This window comes from Bombus terrestris, chromosome 4 (assembly GCF_910591885.1).
Source record: "Bombus terrestris chromosome 4, iyBomTerr1.2, whole genome shotgun sequence".
In the NCBI taxonomy this organism is placed as follows: Eukaryota; Metazoa; Arthropoda; class Insecta; order Hymenoptera; family Apidae; genus Bombus; species Bombus terrestris.
This window is the reverse complement of record NC_063272.1, coordinates 13,683,747-13,704,855: the sequence shown is the minus strand read 5'-3', so window position 1 is coordinate 13,704,855 and position 21,109 is coordinate 13,683,747. Positions and strand designations below refer to the sequence as shown.

General features: G+C 40.2%; 2 protein-coding genes across 10 annotated transcripts in view; one reads left to right on the top strand and one right to left on the bottom strand.

Annotated features, from left to right (window-relative positions):
- LOC100646221 (glutamate receptor ionotropic, kainate 2) overlaps nt 1-12,108 on the top strand; it is a 113,601-nt gene extending 101,493 nt beyond the window's left edge. For 6 of the 7 annotated variants that reach the window (XM_048404807.1, XM_048404805.1, XM_012307929.3 and 3 more), the window contains 7 exons: nt 5,303-5,560; nt 7,533-7,730; nt 8,271-8,496; nt 8,567-8,731; nt 9,185-9,285; nt 10,016-10,306; nt 10,492-12,108. In XM_048404807.1, the coding sequence (XP_048260764.1) occupies nt 5,303-5,560; nt 7,533-7,730; nt 8,271-8,496; nt 8,567-8,731; nt 9,185-9,285; nt 10,016-10,306; nt 10,492-10,584 (1,332 nt within the window). In that variant the 3' untranslated portion in view covers nt 10,585-12,108. Of the gene's footprint in view, nt 1-5,302; nt 5,561-7,532; nt 7,731-8,270; nt 8,497-8,566; nt 8,732-9,184; nt 9,286-9,579; nt 9,648-10,015; nt 10,307-10,491 lie in introns of those variants that run through there. The other variant, XM_048404806.1, reaches the window with a different exon arrangement.
- Nucleotides 12,109-15,586: 3,478 nt separating this feature from the next.
- Nucleotides 15,587-21,109, bottom strand: part of LOC100646339 (sestrin homolog) — a 146,642-nt gene continuing 141,119 nt past the window's right edge. For all 3 annotated transcript variants that reach the window (XM_003394907.4, XM_012307931.3, XM_012307932.3), the window contains one exon: nt 15,587-20,845. In XM_003394907.4, the coding sequence (XP_003394955.1) occupies nt 20,759-20,845 (87 nt within the window). In that variant the 3' untranslated portion in view covers nt 15,587-20,758. The remainder of the gene's footprint in view (nt 20,846-21,109) is intronic.

Genomic DNA, 21,109 nt, shown 5'->3' with positions numbered 1-21,109 from the left:
AGCCTTCGTTCGGAAAGTGAGGGAAATTGACGTTGCTGTTAATTGGTTAATTTTTGTGTTGGTGGTTGAGAAGGATGCTGACCGCCCCCGGGAGAAGGTTGCTAGCGGGAAGCATCGTACGTGAGAAAAGCAGATTTCCTGTATCTTCCTATAGTAGGTGATAGATTTAGGGACTGTCAAGACAAAGACTACTTGTTCGTTTGAAGAACCTTAGCTAAATAAATCCTAAGATTTATATAATAGCGGGTCCTTAGACTACCTGAAAATACACCGTGAAGATGTATCGACATCTGGCAATCATCTTATCTATCCGCAGAATAGGGTCTTTGTGTAGCGAACCACGGGACAGAAACCATTGGAAAGTTTATTGTCGGGTGCCGCTACAAATCCTTATTTTTTACACGTTGTTTAGTCTTTTTCAAAAATGAATTATGCCACATGTACATTTGCAAAAACTAAACCTACCAAAAATGAACTTGTCTTTGTTAACATTTTATTTCGTGTTCAGAGAAGTTTCATATTAAGAGACGTTATCAGATAACAAGAAACGAGGAATTAAAGAAAGCATTTATTTCCAATTCTCGAATGCTGTAACTCGCCATAAACAGCATGCTTAATCGCTTAACATTGCCAGCTTTTTAAACGATAGGAAATTTAATTAATTTCGTTTCACGTTCGCCATGGAAATTAATATTTTGCTGCAGCTTGTTTCAATTTCACCGGCGTGTTTGCTTGTTTCAAAGCAAAGTGAAGATACTTTTCTTTTTCCCCCTTTTACAAACTCGTTGCTCGTAAATAACACGGTATACACCACTGGTAGTATTCGAATTACGAATGAAATCGTTATTCGCACGGTTTTTGTTGTTGCCGTTGTTCTTGCTAATTCATAGCGCAACCACGCTAATTGCCAGCAAATTTTCTCCCTAAGAGTTACTTTCCGCAGCGAGCAAATACGCCAAGAGCGAAGGCTATTCTTTTATCGCGTATTGTGGAAAACACGCTGTTCTGGAAAAGCGGTTCTCATTTGTACAAAATTTCTTAGTTCATATAATAATCAAGATAGCCCATTGTGTGTGGTCATGTCACCTAAGGCAATGTTCAGATAAAGGTTCGTCAACCTTTTCATTTTCTTTATAATTCTAGCATAATAATGCTAATAATGCTAATTTATAATTAGCAGATATACACGGTAAAGGATATTCTAAATATTCTAAAATGAAGAATTTCCAAGTTGACTCCTTGTTAAATTCTTAATTTGCAAGGATAACATTAGGAATGCGCAAAGGCAAATGGAAGCTTTCGTTAATGACTTTTCAACTAAATATCCGAATCTGTATGCATAAGAGACGAGGTATTTACTAGAAACAGTATTTAAATATTAGGTTGTCCGAAAAGTTTCTTTCGTTTTATAATGAAATAATACACGCACAATGTTTTTTCTTTTATATCAGTTTATTGAATTACGCACGAACATAATAATAGAAATAGAACGAATTGGATCATACTTAATCTGCGATACCTCCGGACAATACATACAAATACCTTCGGACAACAAATACGACCGGACAACGACAGTGCAGTGGTTAGCGCCTTAGGTTACGAACGTTCGGGACCCGGGTTCAAATCCCGGCGCCCGTAGTCCGATTTTTCTTCCACGACATCTAAATGAGAAGAAAAAGCAGCAGTAACCCCTCAGCGATATCTACACCAGCATCAGCACTATTACCGACTACTACCGCACCTCAAATTGGTGAGCTTGACATGATCTACAGCGAAAGAGGTGTTGTGTGACCGTGATAGCGCTACCGAGACTTCGATCACCGCGAATCTAAGACTGTGCAATCTGAACCTACCGCTATGACGAACATGGAAACGGCTCTTCCACCTTCAGCAAACCTCGGCGCCTCACCTTCGACCGTCGCAAGCAGGTGACAGGATACGAGCCAGGAGTGATGAAGCCAACGAAAAGTCCATGGACATCATCTCTGCACGTCATACTAAAGACGAATGGAGACCTACGACCGTACGCTATAAACGCCTACCAACACCGCACGATGATTGAAACCCAGCGCGCTCATCTGGGCCCTCAGTTGGCTCATTTGGTCACTTAACGCGTTGAAAGGGGCGAGCCATGTTTCATTCGTTCCAACGTTTTGAGCTGATGGATCAATTACCGTCGTTATTCGGGCAGTACACTGATGATCATCTCCAAACTTCTCTGCTATAAGGTCCGCTGATCGCATTAACTTTTCCGGGTTAGTGTCGTCGACTGCGGCAAGGATACGTCTGATGCGGGTGCGGGATAGTCGATTCCTCCACAGCGTGAGGATGAAATCATCAAGCGTGGAGGGGCTAACGAGTTTTCTAAGGTGCTGATAAAATTGAGATAGCTTCCTATCGCCCATCTCTTCGCTTTCCACCATCTTCTTTACCCGAGCACTGTCTGTATCAGTTAACATGCGAATGAGTTCACATTTCAGTTTCTCGTATCGCCCCATGGCTGGGGGATTCGTCATTACGTTTACGATGTCCTGTAGGTGCCGACTGTCGAGACATTTGGCAAGGATCACGAACTTTATTTTGTCGTTCGTGATCTTCGCTGCCTCGAATTGCCCCTCCAATAGGGTGAACCATGCCGTAGTATTCGTGGGCTGCAGTGAAGGCATACTGACCGTCTGACTGGCTGAACTTCCTTGGTTATTATTATTTTCCATTTCACAAACATACTTAGAATCGCGGTGATTGAAATCTCAATGGCACTATCACCACAACTACTATCGCACCTCAAATTCAATAAAATAATATAAAACAGAAATTGTTCGTCTATTATCACCTTATGGAACGAAAGAAACTTTCCGGACAACCTAACGCTTAAGATTTACCACTATTTACTAACTAGTAGCAGCACAAGAAATCTAGTATTTGTTTTTAATATTACTTGCACTTAATACCTACAGTCATTTGCTTATTATTATGCATACGACCGAGTGACTCGAAATATTTCTTCGATCGTGCACATTTTTATCGCGCAATCACTGAAAACGACTCTATCGAGAATTCTCTCATTGAACGGAAGGAAACAACGGAACGATCCACGGGTCTCGTTTAAAACTTTTAAACGTCGAACCATTCGTTTCTTTTCAATTGAGGAACAAAGGGAAGAAGGGGTTTGGGAATCTTCGCAATATCGGGATGTAATCAGCGTAGAACGAAGGAAGCTTCTCTAATTAGTGTAATGCGACCGCTTAATTGCAATCAGTGTCGCCGGCGTGCCCAGTCGAGGTGTCCTTTAATTATTCGATATCGTAATTGATCGTCTACGGTTCGCGATTCCAGCGTCAAAGCGCTTACCACGATACTGCAATCTGTTGTTGCCGCAGACGCGCGTTGCACAATTCCTTGCTGTCTATTCCCAAACCGTTTAACGAAGAAAAAAAGGTAGGCCATAATGTTCCAGCGGAACCTTTATCGATTCGACGTTCGCGCCATTAACTTAATAATATTTTATTGCTACGTGACGATGCAAGAGTTCTTTAACTTTCGTTGAAACTTTAATGTCAATCATCCTACACCTTCTCCTTAATCCTCGGATAAATTCTTTATAACTATATTTGGTATTTTCTACGATATATTTCTGCGATACACGTCCGATTACATTTAAAAGTCATAAATCGAACAACAGATTAAACAGTCTAGAAATCACGATAATCCAATCAGTCACCTACGATCTATTTCCAAAACTATGTCTTTTTTCTGGATTTCTGCCAAACATAGCGAGTCCAACAAACGCAGTAGCGAGCATAAATGTACGAGACCTCGTAAATCCTACTTGGTGCAGGGAAGAAATCGCGTGATAGTAAAATTTCACTACGCGTTACAGCCTCGCGAATCAGACGGACCTATACTGTATCATTGTACTTGAAAAACGTGGAAAATACGAATTCGGTTAATTGTCGTCTAAGCATTTCGTCCAAGTTGAAACTTCTCTCTATACTTTGAAGGTTCAAGCCTTAGGTAAAATAAGAGACAATTTTTTTTATCGCTTGTCAAAGGAAAGGAATGGAAGTCTAAAAAGTGAATGGAAAGGAAAGAGTTCATGTGGAAAGCAATAGAAACTCGAGTTAACTGAAACAATTCATCAATGAAAAGAAAGCACCAAACATAAAGCAAACGAGATGAACGAAGACTAAGGAGAGTAGATTATTCTCCGAGACGACGATCTTGCCTGCTTTGCCATTCTACTGGATCGAAGAAAGAATACAAGCCAGTCTGTGGAACGCTCGTTACAGCTCTTACAGTTTCGTAAGCGGAATTGACCGATTTAAAATCGAACAGTTGTCGAAGGATCGAACAAAGTGTCCCCTTCAATAGTTCGTAGAAAATCGAAAGAAGAACCGGTGGAACGTGCAAGATACGAGATGGAAATACTTGAAGCGGATAGAAATTGCGATTTCGATGCTTAAAGTATGATTATAAAATTGCTCCTGATGCAAATTTAAATTCGAAACTTTGATCAAACTGAAATCTCCCTTACTTTTACGTGGTTTTAATTAAAAATGGTTTCTGTTAAATTTACACTGAACTTCAACGTTCAAAGAACCATAATAAAATTCTAGAATGCTAAAACCCTGTTTCGTGACATTTGACCGTACTTTTTCATCGCTCTTTGTAGAATAGTAGCCGGTAAACTGCTCGAGATTAAACGCGAAGCGACAAACATACCGCGCTCTTCAATTTCGACCTCGCAAACGGTACACGTTTACACATTCGGTCGATAATGAACTCGCCAGTTAGGCAGAATTTACAGTGACGTTATGAGCTAGGCCTGCCGGCTAGCAATTGAAATGAAAATCGATATGCATGCACTTTCACGTTTAATAACAATGTGATATAGTTCCTTGGCAATCTGTACGGTTAATCCATAATATCTTCGTTATCATCTAGCGAAGATCTTCCAGAGATACTATCAATCAGAGATTATGATATAATGTAATGGACTTTGAATCTGAGAAGATAAGTTACTGCTGAGCATATTATGACTAAATTGCGGATGTTTATATATTTATGCTAAGTATAAAACGAATGAAAATATATAAAGAAATATGTAACAAGTCAAGATGCATGTACAGAGCTTTCAAGATTTTTCAGAAGTAGCAAAATTTTGTAATAAATAAAAAGGAATAGAAATAAATCGAAAGATAGTTCTAGTTCTTTAAAATATTCGTGCTCGAGGGTACAGTAGATTTTTGATTCGATTCGATTGATAATCCGATTCGAAACGATAGATGAAGTTCGTTTACAGGTACCGACCAGTCATCCAGCTCGACTATTCTCCTTTATGAACCCGCTGGCTATTCAAATCTGGCTGTATGTGCTGGCTGCGTACGTCCTTGTCTCAGTGATGATGTTCGTGGTTGCCAGGATCAGCCCGTACGAGTGGAACAACCCTCATCCCTGTCATACAGAGTCGGAACTTGTCGAGAACCAATTCTCGTTGGCCAATAGTTTTTGGTTCACCATTGGCACTCTGATGCAGCAGGGTAGCGATCTGAACCCTAAGGTATGTCACTGTAATTTTCGTGCAAAATTAACACACTGTTCGATACGATTTTAGAAGATCGTCCTTCGGGTTATTTTCATTTTTATATCTACGTCTTGCGTCTCTATGTTTCTTCGTTTTTTAACTCTTTCGAGTTTCGTCAGGAAGGGACAATGGACTGTTTGGGGCCAATTTTACCGGAAATATTAGGTTGTCCCAAAAGTTTCTTTAGTTTTATAAAAAAAAATAATAGACATTTCTTATGTTATATTATTTTATTGAATTATGTATGATCCATTTTGTAGTAACAGAACAAAAGTAGTAATAGAACAAATACAAAAGAAAAAATTATTTCCATGTAACACGAAAGAAACTTTTGTGGTGACCTGATAAATGCATTCGTCGTTTGATTAATTAACAGCTTGTTAAAACGTAACGTTGCACACGACACAATCATACGAATAATATTCATTCGATTGATGCAACAGAACCTTTTGAAAAATACATTACGATACATTTATTTATTTCGATAAACGTAATACGACATATTCTTTCCTTAAAAACAACACGCAAATTTACCTACACACGTAGACATGTATATGGAGGGTGAGATTCTACCATGGACAGTTTCAACAATTTTATTTCAAAGGTATTGACAACCGTAATTACCAAATTTACAGTACAAATAACTCAATTTAAATTAAACAGATTATTAAGCTCTTCTCTGGCTATATATTTGCGCCAGCTCTTTCAAATGCCCATGCATATTAATAGAGTGGAAAAACATTGACGAATAGCCGCAAGGGGAAACCGGACGGATCGATCGACGAGAATATCATCGAATCGACGATCTGTTTTATGTTATTTTACTGAAACCTGTTCGTACGAAAAAAACCACTCGTAAATATCGAGTCGATGACCAGAAAACATAATATGCGACATATCTGATGCGTTCCGTTAACTTTGTCGCGCTATTTCGATCGATGGGCCGTGATGGTCGGACGAAATAAAACTTTGTCCAAGGCCTCGTAATTATCGTTTCAAAAATGACGCTGTTAACATACGAATTTCGTCGTAATATTATCATCCTAACGATAATTTTTCTATTCTTAATCTAGTGGATATGGAATAGTGAATAATAGACGAGAAAATGTATCATTTTCAATAGTTTCGTCGTAACGTTTAAAACGGAATTTTAAATGATATTACAAACTTTTCATTTCCATGCGTTTCGTTTTACAAAATTCTTGTTAAACCTTAAGGCGATAAAGCAACATTTTTACGCGAATTAACTCGTTTCTTTTATAACTATCCTAAAAACCTAGATTTCCATGGACATTCGTACTACGAGTAATTAAGATTACGCTCAAATGATATAACTTTATTTCAAATAAAGATTAACGTGGCAGACTCACGTAAGAAAAATATTCAAACCTCTTATTGCACTTTGTCAACTTTATATCGCGAGCGAATATTCTGCAGAGATTTGTCTTTCCTTCTACGATGCTGACCAAACAGAGAAAATACATCTAAAATCTGGAATTCTAAAACGATCTCCGAGCTGTCCGCCGGAGAGGAAGCTCGAAGAAGTCTCATTGCGTTGTTCGGTTAGCCGTGACGTGGAACGATGGCGATCGGTCCGTTTCATTAAGCGGAGTGAATTAACCCGGCTTCGAGCCTTCGCTTAGAGACTTAGAGAAGCGAAATTGCGCCACAGAGATAATAGAATCTCAGCGGTGGAACCACGATGACTCTGGTTTATCGATGAAGGTTGCTCTGCTCGAATATCCACGCGGCGCGGTGGCGTAAAATTTTTATCACGCCACTATGCACGACTTTACCTTGCCTTTTCATAAAACTTAAAGCTCTGGAATACTTGGCGATATTCCGTGTTTTTACTACTTTCAACGCGAAACGGTATAAACTTAACTAAACCGGCGTAAAACCTAGCTGATAGCTTCTGGAAGATATTGCAGTTGATAAATTTGATCAGGCAACGAGCACGCGGATCGTGGGTGGCATATGGTGGTTCTTCACGCTGATCATCATATCGTCGTATACTGCCAACCTGGCGGCGTTCCTTACCGTCGAGAGGATGATCACTCCCATTGAAAATGCGGAGGATCTCGCTGGTCAGACGGACATCGCTTATGGTACCTTGGATAGCGGAAGTACCATGACTTTCTTCAGGGTAATCTTCTTTATCGTTCGTCCTTAATTAGAAGTAGCGGAACAGTCGATATTAGCAATTTAATATTGCTATCAGCCAATATTGGAACAGCAGTCAAGGAGATGAGATTACATAAAAAGAAATATCCCAAGGAGAATTGAGATTAAAAAATGTTATTGGTTTCGAGATAAAGAAGAGATGCGCCAACGAATATGACAATTGCTAGAAATAATCTTTTAGTTAGAGATCAGTCTCGTTCGGGTTAATTGAATACTTTGCAGCAATAAGAGGGCAGCTCCGGTATTTCAATTATATTTATTGGAAAAGAGAGAAAGATACAGGTTTCATATGCAAATGTGGAAAAATTAATTGCTACGAGTATTAGTAGACTTATAGTACTTATAGTACGTATGAACAAAATAATTTAATTTCGATTAATTTTTAGTTACTTTATTCGAATTACTTGAAAGTGGAGCGCCTCCTTATCGCAGCAATCTCTCCAGTTATTTCCCATAATTATCTGTAATAGTACGAAGCGTAAGTAATGCGAACAATCTAAAGGATTCGATGATCGAGACGTACAAGAAGATGTGGCGGTTCATGGAGAACAAGAAACCATCCGTGTTCGTGCCCACTTACGAAGAAGGGATCCAGAGGGTTCTTCAAGGCGATTACGCTTTCTTAATGGAGTCGACCATGTTGGATTACATCGTGCAAAGGGACTGCAATCTCACCCAAATTGGCGGACTTCTGGATAGCAAAGGATACGGCATCGCCACGCCAATGGGTGAATTTTATCTTCTTCCATGTTTATATAATAGATTTTCTATGATTGTAACGATTCATATTGTTTGTAGGCTCACCATGGCGAGATAAGATATCTCTGGCAATCCTCGAGCTTCAGGAAAAAGGAGAAATCCAAATGCTGTACGACAAATGGTGGAAGAGTCCCGGTGATACTTGTATGAGGACCGAGAAGGGCAAGGAGAGCAAAGCGAATTCCTTGGGAGTGGATAATATAGGTACTTTTTTAAAGAATTTTATTTACAATAAATATTTACAATAAAATTCTTAAGGCTGTAAAAAGTATTGGCACGGCATTGTTATAACATCTACCAATACATGATATTTTTGGCTCTGATTCATACGTTTTCAAAAATATCATGTACATATTGTACATTATGAGTTCTGTTTCAGAATAATTTGTCAAACAGATCTGTAAACTTATTCAGTTTCCTCCCGAGACACCCTATATATTTTGGTAGAATTTGAACAGTAATATTCCACAACACCGGATATCAATGTTTCTAACTCGTTATTCCTCTGTTTCGACTTGCTACCGTTGCCACCTTCAGTCGAATCTCGTCGAACCTCTTGGGTTAGCGAACAATTCGAAGAAACAGCGTCCTGTACGCGACCAGGACCGATGAATTTTTACATTTGCTGGAAGTTGAACTTCTTGTGCTGTCTTATAGGTGGAGTATTCGTTGTACTGCTGTGCGGCCTGGCGTTCGCCGTGTTGATCGCGATTTTTGAGTTCTGCTACAGTACCAGGAGGAACATGCCGGCGGAACGGGTAAGTATCTCTCTTCCACTACGAATATTAGAAACAAGAGGAAATGAATAAGAATATCGTGGACGTTGATATTCCACGGGATATCGTTCTACGATCACAAATTGGATCAATTTCCCCCGTTCTGTCACGGATTGTATTAATAACGAAACAATTCGTGGACAGATGGCGAGAAAACAGAGACTTTTTTCCAGGCGATGAACACGCGCGATGCATGAACTTTAGGATTGCATGAAATTTTCTGTCACTTTTGTTTTCCATTTTGTGTGGCCCACCGTGGATTTTTCCGCGAAGCAGCATGAACTCATCCTTCATTGAAGCATGCCGGCCGACTGCAAACGCACGAAGCTCAGTCCACGACCAAGGTCCGTTATTTTTGCATTTTTTCCAGTTGAAAACTTCGTTATCTCCGCTTAATTCGATTCCCCTTTTGTCCGTTCTCTTTTTCAACGTCTGCTCGTAATTGCGCGCGCTGTTGGCAACATTTTTTGCTCGCCTTCCGTTCGATAGCCAGCGCAGTATCGAGGAACGAACCTGCTCGTTCGCTTAAATTACCGATTCGCTTTGATTACGTACGTTCGTCGTGTTTTTTCATTTCCGCTTCTGTTAGCCGTGTCGCGTATCAACGAGCAGAGCTATCTGAATCGATCGTTGATCGATTTCACGAGGTGTTCCCTCAAAATCACATTGACTATATCGTTTTCTTCTCTGATTTGTTAAATTCGAAACGCAGAGAGCTGCGGTATCGACGCCGATCTGCACGGATTCTTTGCAAGGGATCTCGCAATCCGTGCAGCAACAGCAACAACAGCAGACGCAACAGCAGCAACAACAGCAGCCGCAACAGCAACCGAATCAGCACCAGGAATCCCTGTGCTCGGAAATGGCGCGGGAACTGTGTCGCGCGTTGCGCTGCCACGCGTCCTCGCGGCGGCGTCGCGCCTGCGAGAAATGCTCAACGCACGTGCTCGGCTATACACCGGACAACCCCACTGCCACCCCCTTGAATGGGATGAGATCGCAGGTTCGTTGCTTTTACAAAGTCGACAAGTCTTTTTCTCTTTTTCAAACGCCGATTCATACGCTAATTATTCTTCCAACTATCTTGCATGATCTCGATCTTAAATCCGCATCACGATCTTTTCCAACTAGATAAGGAGATAAAGCAAAAGACACGATACTATATCGAACACGATTTTGCTGTTACAGAGAAGCAGCCTGGGTGTTCCCACAGTGGAACTGCCGCCACATGTCCACCTGCATCATCACGCACCACCGCCACACGACTATGACGGAACTTAAACTCACGAATCTTTTTACACCTTTTGCGGTCACTTCTTGCGGCCTAACGAATGGGAAGAACGTACCAACAGGAAGAAGAAGTGGTACGACTACGGGCGAGGAAGCTTCGAAAAGAAAAGAGAGGGGACAAGATGGAAAAGACCGAGAAGAAAGTACAAAAACGCATCAAGTAGCGCCGAACGGACAGATCGACCAGTTCGTTCTTTTCCTTTTTTCCTAGAGAACGAAGTAGAATACCGCCGCGAGTATCACATACGTCGAGAATCACCGAGAACCAACGTTGCACAATTTCTATGAAGAGCGTGTGTTCGTCGTCGAACACGAACGAGAGAGGAGAAAGAAAAGGCTCTTGTGTTCCCGCGAATCTCCCCTTCCTTTTTTCACCAAGAACACGGGCTCGTTTCACTTTCTACCGTAGAATCTGCACCAAGAGACGATTGTTCGCGTACGTTGGCTAACGCGGAGCGGAGGGATCGATCGTGGAGGACTCGCATAACCCGTGGCGAAAATCCAACAAGACCTGCCATTTCTCAATTCTCGTCCCGCCACTATTTCATCCTCTCGCTATTTCTTACTTGCATCGCGTAGAAATATCATGGTATTTGTCATACGATCAACCAAAAACTCGAGGAACTTGCGTTTCGATGACCCACACGCAACATTTCCCTCGATTAATCGAATAGAGAAGGATATTTCAAATCTCGCAGCGATTTCTCTCGACGAAAAGAAATCGTGGCGATCTAATAAGTCGAACAATTATTTGATATTATTGAAATTAATCACAGGATACATCGACAAGAGCTGTGTATCTCGAAATACGATCCTCGAGTATTATTTAGCACGACTAGATTTTGATCCATTTGGAGGAATCGTCGAGCCGAAGTACAAAGAAGAATGTCGAATTTTCTTTTTACTTTGCGCTAACGAAAAGAATCGAACAACCGATTTCAGTCTCGGAACATTCCCTGTACATTCCACGTCTGTCGGGAGAACATTCGTGTTCGAAGAACGATCGAGCCCGAGATTAAACAGGAACGACACTTACCACGCGATTTTTCTTCCGTTTTCGGCAAGACGAGATGTCGTTGCGACTGACGCCAGGCTCGATTCGGCTCTTCCTGTATATTTTCACGCGAGAATACAACACGCGATCGATCGTAGAAATCGGAACGGCCGAGTAAGGCGGTGAAACTATCATCTGTCGATCAGACCGTTCCTTTTTTACCCTTTTGCGTCCACGTAAACGAACTGCACCGTAAACGATTCTTGCATACGTAAACGACCACCGGAGGCACATTAACTCACATAACACACTCACGCAGATACAGATTCGTGTAACTACCGCGGCGGCGCGCGCGAATGTAGACGATACAATTTGCAAGTATTTTAAAGTAAAACACAGAAGGCAAGCGATTAACTGTCTAGAGTTAAAGAAAAAAAAAATGAGTACAACCAAGTAGACGTTTGATGTCATTTCACGTGTGTATATGCAGACGGCGAATAAACGTAAGACATGATGATGGACAGGATGGATCGTTTTCTCGTTTACCTTCCCCTGATTTTCCTCAGATTCGTTTTGAGATTGACGATCCTGGTCCAACTCCACTTTCTATTAACTTCTTAATTTCATTACATAAGCAGATAATTCTGAATGTTACAATTTTGGAAATAATATTCAATTCTCAATAAGTAAAGGACTCATTTCTGCATGTTCATTTATCATTGGAAAATAACGACAATTTTGAAAACAAATTTCGAGAACGGTGTTTGTAACGTCCTCGCTTTTTTCTTCTTTTTAATACGTGGAGTTGAACAGTTGTTGATTTCGTTTTGAAATCGATAAAAATAATAAAATGTAATATTGAAGTTGATTGGCGTTATGGTTACAAAGCATCGATGGTTGTATGGTTAGTATTGGCCCTGATATATTACATCTACGTAAACACTACGTTGTACAGAACTATACAGGGTATTCCTGAAATCTTAGTAGAACCGGAAAGCAGATAATTTTCCATTTGAGGTAAAAGGTGATTATTATTATTAAAAGTAAGTATTTCCCGCATATATCGCATTTCATATCCTTTATTTCATTTCTCGATTATTACTCTATATCTAATGTAGACAAACCGATATTAACATCAATATTGACATCCAATATTCCCTATCCATTACCATCTTCTTATATTCAACATTCTCTATCCTAAATCTCACAGGCCGTTCTCCACATCCTAATTGAACAATTTGGTCCTTTGAAATTAGGCGCTAGAAACGACACAGAAAATGCCAATAAGATGTAAAATACAGCTCACGAATTGCTCAAGAGGAATCGTCACGTTCCACAAACGAAGCTCGCTGTCTCATAAAATTACATTTGTTTTCCCCAGTCATGTCAGTCCCGTGGTCAAACTTCACTCGGGCATGTCGGTTCGGTACTGTAAATCTTCACTTCCTCCTACAAACGAAATTTCTTATCCTACAAAATGAAACTCGTTTTCGTGTGTTGGAAAATATATTTATTTATTTACTTTTGTTGACTGTACTTTTCAGTGCGTTTAAATCTTAGGTGTCTTAGAATATAGAACATTGGACATGGATTTGAAAAAATTGGTAATTTGATCGTTGATATAGGAAAGAGAAAATACAGCGTAGGATGTGGCATATAGAGGCGTATACAGAGAGTGTGAAATATGGTTGGACCAAAATATTGGACGTGGGATGTGGGAAAGAACATGTAAAAAATGTGCCAGAAAATGAAAAATATGTAAATAAGAAATATGAGATGTGGTATGATGGTATGTAGGCGCTGCAGAAATTAGGCTGGAAGATATGGGCTATGGATACGATATACCGGGTATGAGATATAAGAGAGGAGACAGGGAATATAGAAAGTTAGATGCTGGATGAATATACGTGTGCTGCGAGAGTAAGGACAAAAGATATTCCCTGGAAATATAGTATGTGATATACAGAACACGAGAAACAGAATGCTTAATACGAGATATAGAATGGAGACGCGAAATGTGGAAAATAGTGGCCCACAAAATAAAAGATATGGATTGGTACTACTTGCTATGGAATATAGGATAAAATATATGAAGTGAAATGTTGTATCGAAACTGTAAGATGGTCTTCAGGTAATGAACGTGGGATAGTGAGTATTATATGTCGAATATAGGAAATAGAATTGTATGCGTGTGTGAACAGGTGTAACGTGTGACGGTGTGATGCGTGGGTTCTGATATGCAACATTTGAGGTTTAAGTGCAGAGAATGAAGAGTTTGTTATGGGATACGTGATATAACATATAAGACACGAAAGTTGAAATAGAACTGGTACGAAATGAAATGGAGATGGGAATGAAACTTATCAACCAACACAAGTAACAAAGAGTTATCTCTTAACAATTATTATCTCTTAACAAATAATTTAAAAAATATCGCAGGATTAAAGGAAGATAAGAAAAGGTACAAAGTTAAGATCGATGGTATATCTTTTTTTTTATATAACATCATTTATTAAGGGATAAAATAAATGACAAATAACATATCACTTATATGAAACTATAACATTTCTTAGTGTTCATCATTCGTTATGATATAAAAGAAATCACATCACATACGACCCTCCACGTAACGCTTACACGCTCGTGTCGGCTCGATTCACGCGCTATTTTATCGCGCGCGATTTCCTCCCCTCTCTCACTCTCTCTCATTCTCTCTCTCTCTCTCTCTCTCTCTCTCTTTCTCTCTCTCTCTTTCCCTATCGTTCGAAACTTGGAAATCTTTTTACCGCGAACAATATAAAATACACGATCAACATCGAATCGATCGACGGACGAAATGGACAACGAAGAATAGATCTCGCGAAACAATCACAACATGCTTTGTCCCCGGAATAATTCCATAAAGTACTGCAATTACAGCGTCTCACGCTACGGCTCATGATAAGATTAGGCTTCGACCGCGTCGCTTAATCGAATCAACGTAACCGTGATGTTACAGGCGGAGTCGCATGAATGGAATTCTCCGAGTTTTCGGGGATGAGAAATCATCTCTGCTTAAATAAGGAAGAAGAAAAAAAAAAGGAAAAAAAGGAAAACGCGAGAAAAAATGTATAAACGTATAAAACCCGAGGGAATTTACGATCGCGGCAGATCGAGCGGATTCGAGCAGACACCAGCGTGCCCTACGACTTCTTCTGATACGATACAATAATAATAATATAACCGACTGAATCCATTTTGGAAGGGCCTAGTCAAATCACTTGTAATTATCACACGATCATACTCGACACGGTGGCATGTAAATGTTTTGTTTCTCCGTTATTCTTCCTTTTTTTTTCGTAATATTTTTTTTGCGGTTTTCACCTTTTTTCTATTGTAATATGCTTGTTTTTTTTTTCTTTTTTTTATTTTTATATATGTTTTTGTGACTTTCGGAGGTGGCTCGAGTTCGCGATGCGAACATGTACGTTCATTCGCGATCGATAAACAATATTTCTTCTTGATAATACGCGTTCATACTTTATATAAGAATGTGTTGTCTGTCTCTATGTGAATGTATGGGGTATCGTGTTTGTGTAATGCTTTATAGCTGTGTGTCGATCTATCGTCGAAATTGAAAAAAGAGAAAGAAAAAAACAATGAAACGAAGTAGAATAATAGTAGTAGTAGTAGTAGTAGTAGTAGTAGTAATAGTAGTAGTAGTAGTAGGAGTAGTAGTAGTAGTAGTAGTAGTAGTGGTAGTAGTAGTAGTAATAGTAGTAATAGTAATAGTAGTAGTAGTAGTAGTAGTGGTAGTAGTAGTAGTAGTAGTAGTAGTATTAATAATAATAATAAAAATAATAATAATAATAATAATAATAATAATAATAATAATAATAATAATAATAGCACGAAGAAGAAAGCAAAGAAACGATACACGTACGCGTGTTATGTATGATGCATGTGTGGTGTGTCTATGCATGTAGAACAAATGCCTCGTTCTTTCTTTCGATCGACTACTCTCTGGGTCTTTTTTTCTCTCGTCCACCTCCACATGCTCTTATATATTTTTTCTCTGGCTTACGCAATTTTTATCTTGGGGGTCCAACTTCACCCGATATCCTGACGGGATGATATCCATCGTTTATTTTAAAATAAACACATAAAACGGAAAAGCTGAAACTGTGTTTTACGATTTGTATGGCAAACGCGGCTCTTCCACCGATACAGAAAGGAAAAGTGAAGACAAAAAGGTAAAAACACGCGTTGGCTGTTTCGCAAAACTCGATCACGTCAGGAAATCTAGGCGGAGAGGAAAGAAAATTATCAATGAAGATCGTTGTCTCCTCGCTCAACCTTCTTCCCCTTCTATTTCCGTTAATAAACGATCGTTTCCTCTTTTTCTCTAAATCTAGCAATTACGAAGCTCATTCTTCCTTACACTTTTTCTCTCACCCAACTATTAGAATGCTTATTTATTTTATGAGATCAGTCCGGGCGTTAAATCGCGCCGCGAACACCGCAACTTCATCCGTTCTTTTCCCATCCTCGAGGCGATTTCTGTCGAGTTCTCTCGCTCGTTCGCGATCCACGAATTTCTTCTAATTTACGGATGTTGTTCGTACGAACTAGTCATTGGACGACACAAAGAAACAGAAAAAGAGAAAGGTAGAGGAAGAAAAGTGGAAACGGAAGAAGAAAGCAAGAGACAGATGGAAGAGATAGTGAGTGTGTAGCTCGAAGACGAACTTCTTTCTTTACTTTTTTCATTAGCTATCGATCACTCTGTTCGAACGATGGAGAATAAAGTACCCTTTCGCGATCGATCTCGATCAGGAACGATTTCGTGTAACGATGAGAACTGGCGTATAAAAATGGTTGATGATCGAATGACGGTTTTAAAGTTGCCTCGAAAAGCCTCGATATTAAAAGTTTTCTTTGGTCGGAGAGATCTGCTCCTTTTTCATTTATTTCATTCCTTGTTTTTTTCCTTTTTAACCGTTTACACGCCGTGTGCCGACGCGCCGTATCGAAAACATTAAATACATATACATATAATATACGCGTTAAATAATTCCTTTTATACAATCTACGTTATTAAATATCGTTTAGGACTGACAAACGGACGTCCTTAAATACAAACGCGATCTTCGAACCGGTTTACGAAAAAATACATCAAAGGTTTCCCGTTCCTGGAACGCGCGGAACCGAGAACAAGAGAAAAACGTCGAGAACGATCGCGTCAAAAATGGTGGCCCTGTAAACGGTTAACTTTCTTCTGCGTTCTCTGATCGTGCACAGGTAAACGACTGTATTTCGCGCGCGCCAGCGCGTGTGTGTATGTGTGTGGGTGTGGATGGGTGTGTGTTTGTGTATGCGCGTGTTCCGTCATCAGGTGCAAGAAGAGGAGAATCATACGAATGGAGAAGAGAAATACGAAAAAATCGAGACGCGCGAAGACAAAGAAGAAGATGGAAAAGAAGAAAGAGAGTTATTGAGAAAAATAAATCGTTAAAAAAAAACTACGGAATACTGTGATCGAGTAACTCGTCACTTCCCTCGTGTTTTCGGTTGCTCAGCTGTTACGACATGGCTGATCGAAGGATCTTGTTTTTTCTTTTACTCTTGGGACCTGAATAATTAATTATTTGAAAATTTCTGGTGAAAATTCTAGTCTTCCGATGCATCAGGATGCCCGATATCGATGCTTGGCTCGATAGTGCGTGTCGGTGGAACGTTAAGATTCTCCTTCGGAGGATGAGAATTTTGATCAGAAATTTTCAGAAAACTCTGGAGAACGTGTAAAGCGAAAGACGAACGAAGGAAACGCTCGACGGCGCCGCTCTAAATCCTGTCTACGGCTAAGATCGCGCGAGAGCGATCGACGCTCACGAGACTCGTCCTGAATAAACTCTTCATGTGATATGTGAGGACGTCGTCCACCCCATGTGAACGCGTCGCTGTTGGTCGAAAATTCTAAGATGTGTGTGTTTGTTCGCTGCTTCAATCGTAATAATTAATTTCTTAATTCGCCGGGTCATGCGCCGTATATTCGCTTATCCTCTGCTCCTCTATCTCTCTCGCTCGTGAATCGATCCAGGGAAAGAGTCTACAAGGTTAAAAAAAAAAAAAAAAAAAGAAAGAAAAAACAGGGAAAGGTCATAGGAGAGTAAATCTACGATTGGACAGATACGTCGAATCAGTTTCGCGTTACCCCCCGAACTCGATTCACGATCGTGAGAACAGACGGCGCTCTCCATGAAAACGCAATTACTCGGAATCATATACACGAATATACGATAATTCCAGAGCGCGCATATACACAATTACATAATAAAGAGACACCGTTAATTACAAACGCTACACTTACATCTCCGATGGATTTTTCTTATCTTTTAGTCGTTTTGCTTTCTCTCGACTCTCGTGCAATATCGATAATACACCGCCCGCCCGCCCGCGCTCCTCTTTCCTCTTTGTCGTAAAACGTATAGACGCTTTTCGTATGTACCCGTATGCGTACATACAAATATATAATATATATAATATTCATATATATATATATATAATATATCGGTCCTTTTTTTGTTTGTTTTTCATCTCGATAATGCGTATATGTGTTATATATCTATTATATATATATATATATATATATATATATATATATATATATATATATATATATATAATATGCGATCACAGACACGTGTAATTCGCGTGTATAGAGTTTGCTTATTTTTTTCTTTTTATCTCCTTTTCTTTTTGTGCCGCACTTTCTCTCTCCCGTGTACCTTAACGACTTAATATTGGATTTGATTTGTTTAAACAGCCTCTCTCTGTCCTGCTCGCACACTAACGCCGCGCGTGCGTTCTACTGTTGCCAACCGTTCGATGGTCAGAAGGGGCGAACTTATTATTCGCACGTTCCTTTTAAATTATTTCTCGTCTTCTCTTTGTTTCCTACGTCGATATAGTAAAACGACGTTACGCGAAAGGCATGAAAATTCGTTGATAAAACGCACGCGCATATGCGGTCAACCGTTTCGAGTCTTCGTTCTCTCTTTTTGTCTCGCGATCGTTCGCCCCTTCGCTTGGTCCTTGCCGATTTTCTCTTTCACTTTCGCCATGAAAAAAATCGGAGCGGTTCGCGTACGCTGCACCGCATTAATGCCAAAAAGTTTCGCACAGCTTCCAATACAATAGCCGTTTTAAGTTTGTTCGAAGACGCCTGGTCTTCGAACAACAAGGACGAAAAATTTATCGAATATTTGGTGCGGCGCGCACGGCTCTTTGCCCCCGATTTTCTTCGCTCCTTTTCTCCTTCTTCTTCGTTCGATTTTTGCTCGAGATAGTAATACATTGCCGTATATTTCTGGTTGGTGACAGTAGCGCCATAAACCATCGTAAATAAACACAGCCGATAGGCATTGCTTGTCTCTGCGCGCGCGCTCATGGCTACCCGAGCGACGATTTTGAAAAAGACCGCGCGTCGAAGCCGCGCATGTGCCTACGCGCAGATCGTCCTACGATCTAAAGACTTCATTTATCACCTGTGTTCTCGACACACACGGATACGACGAAAACGAAGGTACACTTTTTTGTCATTTTTATATTAATAGCTTTCTCGTTATACGATAGTCAGTGAAATAAACGAGGTTAAAACGTATATAATATGTACAACGCGAATCGCGGTCATAGCGCGAAAGACAAATTGTTTCATTTCTTTCCATGTCTATTTCACTTGTTTCTCCTGTTCGTCGCGTTCCATCGTCGTCTTTGTTCGTCTATTCGATCATCGAATTGACGAATCGATACAAAGGCGACGGAGGGGCGAGTGTCTCGACGTGGAGACGCAAAAACGGGACCATCTCAAATTGGTCAATTCGAATTGGAAACAGTGTGTTCTAATAGACTTCTTAATTTATTCTTACAATTAACTGCAGTGCCGTATTAGCAAATCTTCTCGATATATATATATATATAAAGAGCCGCGATTAGTTGATTAATTTGGAAAAAACGGACGCGCGATGCTCCTCTCCTTCCCCTCTTTTCAAACTTCTTTTTGTTTCGTTTCCTAAACGCTATCGTTAGTAATAAAACATGCAAAAAAGAAAACGGAAAGGCGGATAAAGAAAGAAAGAACCGCGAGCGTACTACAATAATCGCTATAATAATCTGTCGTACCTACAGCTGGGTATTGTATAAAACTAAAAGCGGGAAAGAGTACAATTTAAAAATGTGTACGGAAATTTTACCGAAAGGATAAACGCGGCGATCGGGGAAGGGGCAAAAGCTTCAACAGATCTGAAATGCTTATAACGAAACGCGCAAATAACAGTCTACTACACGATATCTTGGCAAACATAGAAAAATACGAGTGTCTATTTACAAAACGAATCATAAAATCTCTCTTTCTCTCTCGCGTGTATCCTCTTCTCCTGAACCCCCATCGGGGTATCTAAAATCCAAAAACTAAACCGAGCAGAAAATAAGAACGCACCAGCGTTTCCGGTTTACAGAGCGGAAACGGTAGCGCGTCAAACACAGAACGATCGCTTTGGATGATACGCCTCCGATTCAGAGACGAAACCATCGATATCTTCTAACTTGCCGACTCGGCTATCTTCTATCGCCGTGACCGATCAACGTTTGTCAGCATCGATATCGACGCAACTACATCGAAATTTTCATTTCTTCTTCCATGCGCTTCGCGGAGCTTTTCTTTCAGGTCGATTCTCTCCTTCGGTTCAGCATTGACTCATCGAAGAAATCTTTGTCGTTTAAGGTTACGAGCGACGAGCAAACGACGGACACCCTGGCAACGCCGTCTCACAATGGACACTCGAATTTCGGGGTTCCGCTTTTTCTTCTTTGCTCACACGCGTGTTTCATTATGTTTCTGTTTTCAATTCTGTACGTCTGCGTGTGTACGGTGAGTTTATTATAACGTGAACTCCTCTCTGTTCTCTGCTATGTGTACGTATGGATGAATAATATAGCTGTGTGTAAATGAATGTGTTTTGTCACTGTGTGAAGGTACATTGTTATATACTGCGTGAGAAACAGTGTCGCGTTTGCTCGTTCCTTACTGTGCCGTGTGCAGAGTCCGCAAAGACGCCTCGCAAAGACGATAAAATAAACCGACGACAAACTGACAGACAGCAAGTAGACGAAGGAGCAGCGACGATGCCTCGCTTAGGTCATATATTGCATCACCGCGCGGAGTGCGTACAACAGCTCCGCTTGCATTCGTGCCTCCAGAATCATCAGGTTTACGTGAACCTGAAAAAAACGAAAAATACATTTTTAATAAAACGTAACAGAACATGAGACATTAATAAAGCACAAGCACTGTTAAATCCGAACAAATAAATCGACTATCCCTAAGTCATTATGGTGGCACGTGAAGTCGAAATGCGTGCGTATGTCACGGAAATCATATGTAAATAAAATTATGCACATATCTTCTTACGTAAACTCGTGCCAGCTCAAAATCTACAAACAAACACGAGCAAAACGATAAACAGGTTCGAGGTAAACAGGCAA